This window comes from Scyliorhinus torazame, chromosome 6 (assembly GCF_047496885.1).
Source record: "Scyliorhinus torazame isolate Kashiwa2021f chromosome 6, sScyTor2.1, whole genome shotgun sequence".
Taxonomy (NCBI): domain Eukaryota; kingdom Metazoa; phylum Chordata; class Chondrichthyes; order Carcharhiniformes; family Scyliorhinidae; genus Scyliorhinus; species Scyliorhinus torazame.
This window is the reverse complement of record NC_092712.1, coordinates 257,721,249-257,728,932: the sequence shown is the minus strand read 5'-3', so window position 1 is coordinate 257,728,932 and position 7,684 is coordinate 257,721,249. Positions and strand designations below refer to the sequence as shown.

At 49.5% G+C, this 7,684-nt stretch overlaps 1 protein-coding gene across 1 annotated transcript in view; it reads left to right on the top strand.

Annotated features, from left to right (window-relative positions):
- The first annotated feature begins 5,081 nt into the window (after positions 1–5,081).
- Positions 5,082–7,684, top strand: part of gfod1 (glucose-fructose oxidoreductase domain containing 1) — a 148,952-nt gene continuing 146,349 nt past the window's right edge. Inside the window, exon 1 of the mRNA XM_072509584.1 lies at positions 5,082–5,838. Within this exon, the coding sequence (XP_072365685.1) occupies positions 5,586–5,838 (253 nt within the window). The 5' untranslated portion in view covers positions 5,082–5,585. The remainder of the gene's footprint in view (positions 5,839–7,684) is intronic.

Genomic DNA, 7,684 nt, shown 5'->3' with positions numbered 1-7,684 from the left:
TTGTCACATCACCAAGTCGGGTGCAATGAGGCTGGTAAATCACGCCCTATGTATCAGTATCTGTCACTGTATTTCTGTCAGTGTCTGTTACTGTCTCTGTGTCAGTCTTTATCTCTCTCACCGTGTTCATGACTGTCATTGTCTCTGCGTCAGTGTCTGTCACAGTCTCTTTGTCAGTGTCTGTCTCTGTCTCAGTGTCTGTGAATCAGTGTGGGGTTATTGTTTTACTTAAATAATAATAATCTTTATTGTCACAAGTAGGTTTACATTAACACTGCAATGAAGTTACTGTGGAAATCCCCAGTTGCCACATTCCGACGCCTGTTCGGGTACACAGAGGGAGAATTCAGAATGCCCAATTCACCTTACAGCATGTCTTTCGGGACTTTGGGAGGAAACCGGAGCACCCGGAGGAAACCCACGCAGACACGGGGAGAACGTGCAGACTCCGCACAGACAGTGACCCAAGCCGGGAATCGAACCTGGGACCCTGGAGCAGTGAAGCAACTGTGCTAACCATCGTGCTACTGAGCTGCCCATAGAATTTCACCAACTGCCATGGTGGGATTTGAACCTGGTCTTTACCCTGGGTCTCTGGGTTCCTAGCCCAACCACAATACCAATATGCCACTGTCTACACCAATGGTCCCTGTGTCAGTGTGTGTCACTGTTTCTGTATCAGTATCTGGCACTGTCTCAGTGCCAGTGTGTATCACTGTATTTGCCAGTATCTGGCACTGTTTCTGTAACAATATCGCGCACTGTCTCTGTGCAAGTGTCTGTCATTGTCTATCACTGTTGCTGTGCCAGTATCTGTCACTGTCTCTGTGTCACTTTTTGTGTCAGTGTCTGTCACGGTTTCTGTGCCAGTGTCTGTCACTGTCTCTTTACCAGTGTCTGTCATTCTCTCTTTGCCAGTGTGTCTGTGCAAGTCTCTGCCTCAGTGTCTGTCACTATCTCTTTGTCAGTGTCTGTCATTCTCTCTTTGCCAGTGTCTCTGTGCGAGTCTCTGTCTCAGTCTCTGTCACTGTCTCTTTGCCATGTCTGTCACTGTTTCTGTGTCTGTCACTGTTTCTCTGCTAGTGTCTGTCACTGTTTCTCTGCCAGTGTCTGTCACTGTTTCTCTGCCAGTGTCTGTCACTGTTTCTGTGAATCTCTGTCTCAGTGGCTGTCACTGTCTGTGCGTCACTGTTTCTGTGTCAGTCACTGCTTCTATTCCAGTGTCTGTCAGAGTCTCTGTCTCAGTGTCAGTATCTCTCCCTGTGCCAGTGTCTGTCACTGTCTCTACACTAGTGTCTGTCACTGTCTCTTTGCCAGTGTCTGATACTATACTAGTGTATGTAACTGTCTCGCTGTCAGTGCCTGTCACTGTTTCCGTGTCAGTGACTGTCACTATCTCTGTGTCAGTGTCTGTCACTATCTCTGTGTCAGTGCCTGTAACTATCTCTGTGTCAGTGTCTGCCACTATCCTTTTGCCAGTGTCTGTCACTATCTCTGTGTCAGTGTCTGTCACTATCTCTGTGTCAGTGTCTGTCACTATCCCTTTGCCAGTGCCTGTCACTATCTCTGTGTCAGTGTCTGTCACTATCATTTTGCCAGTGTCTGTCACTATCTCTGTGTCAGTGTCTGTCACTATCTCTGTGTCAGTGTCTGTCACTATCCTTTTGCCAGTGTCTGTCACTATCTGTGTCAGTGTCTGTCACTATCCCTTTGCCAGTGTCTGTCACTATCTCTGTGTCAGTGTCTGTCACTATCCCTTTGCCAGTATCTGTCACTATCACTGTGTTAGTGTCTGTCACTATCCCTTTGCCAGTGTCTGTCACTATCTCTGTGTCATTGTTTGGCACTATCTCTTTGTCAGTGTCTGTTTCTGTTGCTTTGCCAATGTCTGTTACTGTCTCTTTGTCATTGTCTGTCATTGCCTCTTTGCCAGTGTCTGTCACTGACTCTGTCACAATGTCTGTCTCAGTCTCTGTCCCAGTGTCTTTCACAGTCTCTGTGTCAGTGTCTGTTTCAGTCTCATTCCCAGTCTCTGTCTCAGTTTCTGTCTTAGTCTCCATCCCAGCGTTTTTCACAGTTCCTGTCCTAATCTCTGTCACAGAATCTGTCTCAGTGTCTGTCACAGTCTCTGTCACAGTCTCTGTCAGTGTCTGTCACAAATTCTGACTCAGTCTCTTTTTATGGTCTGTCTCAGTGTATGTCACAGTGTTTGCCACAGTCTCTGTCAGTCTCTGTCCTAGTGTCTGTCTCTGTCTCTGTCAGCGTTTGCCACAGCCTCTGTCAGTCTCTGTCTCAGTCACTGTCTGTCCCACACTCTGTCCCAGTTTCTGTCAAAGTGTCTGCCTCAGGCTCTGTCCCAGTCTCTGCCTCAGGCTCTGTAACAGTGTCTGCCCCAGTCCCTGTCCCAGTCTCTGCCCCAGTCCCTGTCACAGTCTCTGCCTCAAGCTCTGTCCCAGTGTCTGCCCCAGTCCCTGTCACAGTCTCTGCTACTGGCTCTGTAACAGTGTCTGCCCCAGTCCCTGTCACAGTCTCTGCCACTGGCTCTGTAACAGTGTCTGCCCCAGTCCCTGTCACAGTCTCTGCCACTGGCTCTGTAACAGTGTCTGCCCCAGTCCCTGTCACAGTCTCTGCCACTGGCTCTGTAACAGTGTCTGCCCCAGTCCCTGTCACAGTCTCTGCCTCAGGCTCTGTCCCAGTGTCTACCCCAGTCCCTGTCACAGTCTCTGCCACTGGCTCTGTAACAGTGTCTGCCCCAGTCCCTGTCACAGTCTCTGTCCCAGTGTCAGTCACAGTCTCTGTCCCAGTGTCTGTCACAGTCTCTGTTGCAGTGTCTGTCACAGCCTCTGTCCCAGTGTCAGTCACAGTCTCTGTCACAGTGTCTGTCACAGTCTCTGCCTCTGTCCTAGTGTCTGTCCCATGTTCTGTCACATTATCTGTCCCAGGGTCTGTCACAGTGTCTGTCACAGTCTCAGTCTCTGTCCCAGTCTCTATCCTAGTCTCTGTCCCAGTCTCTGTCCCAGTGTCTGTCTCAGTGTCTGTCTCAGTGCCTGTCATAGTCTCTTTCTCAGTCTCTGTCCCAGTCTCTATCCTATTCTCTGTCCCAGTCTCTGCCCCAGTCTCTGTAACAGTGCCTGTCATAGTCTCTTTCCCAGTCTCTGTCTCAGTCGCTATCCTAGTCTCTGCCGCTGTGTCTGTCACAGATTCTGTCTCAGGCTGAGCCTCTGTCAGTGTCTGTCACAGTCTCTGTCAGAGTCTCTGTCTCAGTCTCAGCCTCTGTCACAGTGTTTGTCCCAGTCTCTGTCCCAGTGTCTTTCACAGTCCCTGTGTCAGTGTCTGTTTCAGTCTCTTTCCCAATCTCTGTCTCAATGGCTGTAATAGTCTCCGTCCCAGTGTCTTTCACAGTTCCTGTCCCCATCTCTGTCACAGAATCTGTCTCAGTCTCTGTACACAGTTACCCTATGTGTCACAGTCTCTGTCAGTGTCTGTCACAATTTCTGACTAAAGTCTCTTTTTATGGTCTGTCACAGTCTCTGTCAGTGTTTGCCACAGTCTCTGTCAGTCTCTGTCTCAGTTTTGTCCTAGTGTCTGTCACGGTCTCTTTCTCAGTCTCAGTCCCAGTCTCAGTCCTAATGTCTGTCTCAGTGTCTGTCACAGTCTCTGTCTCTGTCCCAGTCTCTGACTCAGTGTCTGTCTCAGTCTCTGACCCAGGGTTTGTCTCAGTGTCTGTCACAATCTCTCTGTCTCTGTCCCAGTCTCAGTGTCTGTCTCAGTCTCTGTCCCAAGGTCTGTCTCAGTGTCTGTCATAGTCTCTGTCCCAGTCTCAGTCTTTGTCTCAGTCTCTGTCACAGTCTCTGTCACAGTCTCTGTCCCAGTCTCAGGGCCTGTCTCAGTGTCTGTCACAGTCTCTGTCCAGTCTCAGGGCCTGTCTCAGTCTCTGTCATAGTGTCTGTCACAGTCTCAGGGCCTGTCTCAGTTTCTGTCCCAGGGCCTGCCTCAGTCTCTTTCATAGTGTCTGTCACAGTCTCTGTCCCAGGGCCTGTCTCAGTCTCTGCCATCGTCTCTGTCCCAGTCTCAGTTGCAGAGTCTGCCACAGTCTCTGTCTCTGTCCCAGGGCCTGTATCAGTCTCTATCCCAGTGTCTGTCCCAGTCTCTGTCCCACTCTCAGGGCCTGTCTCTGTCCCAGGGCCTGTCTCAGTCTCTGTACCAGGGCCTGTCTCAGTCTCTATCCCAGTGTCTGTCACAGTCTCTGTCTCACTGTCCCAGTCTCTGTTGCAGTGTCTGACACAGTGTTTGTCTCTATGTCTGTCCCAGTCTCTATGCCAGTGTCTGTCACAGTGTGTGTCTCAGGATTTGTCTTAGTCTGTCCCAGCCTCTGTCTGTCTCTGTGTCTGGCTCAAGTCTCTGTCACAGTGTCTGCTCCAGTCTCTGTCTCAATCCCTGTCACAGTCTCTGTCCCTGTCCCAGATCCTGTCTCTGTCCCTGTTCCAGTCTCTGTCTCAGTCTCTGTCATAGTCTCTGTCCCAGTCTCAGTTGCAGTGTCTGCCACAGTCTCTGTCTCTGTCCCAGGGCCTGTCTCAGTCTCTATCCCAGTGTCTGTCACAGTCTCTGTCCCACTCTCAGGGCCTGTCTCTGTCCCAGGGCCTGTCTCAGTCTCTATCCCAGTGTCTGTCACAGTCTCTGTCTCACTGTCCCAGTCTCTGTTGCAGTGTCTGACACAGTGTTTGTCTCTATGTCTGTCCCAGTCTCTGTGCAAGTGTCTGTCACAGTGTGTGTCTCAGGATTTGTCTTAGTCTGTCCCAGTCTCTGTCTGTCTCTGTGTCTGGCTCAGTCTCTGTCACAGTGCCTGCTCCAGTCTCTGTCTCAATCCCTGTCACAGTCTCTATCCCTGTCCCAGACCCTGTCTCTGTCCCAGTCTCTGTCTCAGTGTCTGTCCCAGTCCCTGTCACAGTCTCTGCCCCAGTCCCTGTCACAGCCTCTGTCCCAGTCCCTGTGACAGTCTCTGTCCCTGTCTCGTTCAGTGTTATTCTCCAGGCAGCAGTTCCTCGCTCTCCCGCCATCGCAGGTTGTGCTCTGCCTCCGATGGTTGGAGAGAGCGGGGAGGCTGGCCCGTGGGTGGAGTGGGGGCTGCCGATGGGTAGTCTGGGCAACAGCAGGCAGCTGGAAACCATGGCTTAGCCTGGGCTCCGCTAGCTGCTGCCGGGCGACCGGGCGGGCCGGCTCCCCGCCAACACACAGCCGCAGCCTCTGGTACCCCGCCCCCAGTGAAAAACGCTGCAGCAATCAGCTCGCAGGCCCGGCCACTGGGTCTAGAGGGCGGTGCAGGAACAGCAGAAGGTGGCAAGCCTGTGACCAGCGCTGCGAGTTCACACACACACACACAGTGCCGGCAGGAAGTGTGTGCCGGAACAAAACTGCAACTTGTTGGCTTTCACCTGCATTTGGAAAAGGAGGAACCAGACCCCCCGCACCCTGTGAGACAAGGAGATGGGAGAGGTGGCTGAGGGATAGCTCAGCTCTTCAAGCAGGCTGGCCTGCCCCAATGATGTTGCACTAGGTGCAGAGTGAGGGCTCTTTCTCAAGTCACCATGCTGCCTGGGGTCGGTGTGTTTGGCACCAGCTTGACGACCAGGGTCATCATCCCTCTGCTCCAGAGCCAAGGCTTCCCGGTGAAAGCCCTGTGGGGGAGGACGCCCGAAGAAGCGGAGGAACTGGCGAAGGAGATGGATGTCCCCTTTTATACTAACAGGATCGACGATGTCTTGCTGCACCAGGATGTCGACCTGGTCTGCATCAACCTGCCGCCTCCGCTGACTCGCCAGATCGCTGTCAAGACCCTGGGTAAGTTGGAGCAGATAGTTTTGTTTTCGACCAAGGTTGTTTGTTCCATTTAAGGAGCTGGGCAGAGAGGGCGAGGCGAATCCGTGGTTGTTATCGAGCATTCCTCCTCGCCTGTTCAATTATCTGTCTTAATTTGTTCCTTTCCAAGATCGAATGGTGTAGGGGAGGGGATGTCTGTATCTGTTAGATTGTTATGGTGGTAAATAATGAGCATAAATATATGTAAATATATTTGGGTAAATTAATTTGTCTCCTACATCCCCAACACGCGCATATATAGAACCCCAGGAAGAATTAGGGTAAGGTATTCTTATGTGCTACTCTGTTGCCCTGGTTTCCAACCTGATTGTTCACTGTAGTGGCACATTAAACACAAAGTAATGGGCAAGTAGAAGGAAGATTATTGATTTTTACTTGATGGCTGAGAAAGACCCCCAGAAGTCTCAAGGGACGTGGCTCAACATGTTAAACAGCCATTTCTCACGAGCTAAGTAAACAGAGAATGTGTCACAGCCAGAAGCAGGATGCAATGTATTTTTTTTTGGCCAAAATTGGCACTTAGATATAATCATGGGGGACAAAGCCACAAGTGAGTTATGATCCAGCTGATAGGGGGTATATATCCACTGGCTGTGACTTATTCTCTTCCTACAGTAGACTATATAAATTAATTTATGTTTTGGCAACACCACTAACTGTAGAGATAAGAAAATAGATTCACAGTTTGCAGGAACGTACATGGTCCAGGAAGTGATGTGTCACTTCCTCCACCTTATATTCAGTATATTTGTGTGATCACTTCAATATAGTATAGATCACTTTATAGAAATCTATTTTAAATGATCACTAAAAAGAGCAAATATTAATACGTTTATTTTGCAGGGCCGTGACAAGAGCTATGCTAACAGTTGCCTGTACATTTTAGTCAACCAGGAGTCTGTCTTGTATGAAAACACCACCATACTTAAGAATCCCCAGATCGAACTATTGAGGCATAAGTAGATTTTCAGTTTGCTAATTTCCCGTATTCTACCAGAGAATGTTAACACGAGTGGGCAGGAACAAAAGCTTAAGGGTCCTCAAAATGGCATGGACGCATTTCCTCCAAACAGAACTAAAACCCCATAACTTATCGTTGTAAAGTTTTTGTAAACTTCCTGCCAGTTGACCATTTAGGACCATCCTGACTATGAAGGCATTGACTTGCAGTTGAAACTGACTGGAAAGAATCTTAAGCTTCCTCACTGCAAGCTATTATTGGGGCAAGGCGGCTGATGGCTGATCTATCACCAACAGTCAATAGGAGAACCACAGAGATGATATTGAATGACTGAGTCTGTCGTATAGGATCAACATCCTGGAGCCACCTTGACGCCAAAGTGACCCACCTTAGATTGCTCAAGGAGGATTGTACCTGTATATATGTAAAGTGAGAATGTCAACTGAAATTTTGAATGATTAATTCAAGACATGATGATAAAAGGCTCACACATGTTCTATTTTTAAAAATTCCTCCGTTACATCACAAAGGAACAGTTTCATTGTATACAGAGTGCTGAATGTTTTTAACCTTGAGCACAAAAAGGAATATAAGGTGCCCTGACTACAATGCATTATTCTTGAAAAGAGAGACATGTTGCTGAAGTTTTTTGTCTTGCACTCAACAGGACAAACGCAAGAATGCCTCATCTTAATGTGCAGTTTCCCGAGCACCCGAGGTGTTGGGATCTATCCCCTTCGCTTCAGAGACCTCGTGCTGTTCAGTACTGGTCTCCATAAATGGGAACCAGACAGAACAGCACTCGTGAGGGTCTCCCAGGGGATCGGAGGCCCCCAGGTGCATGTC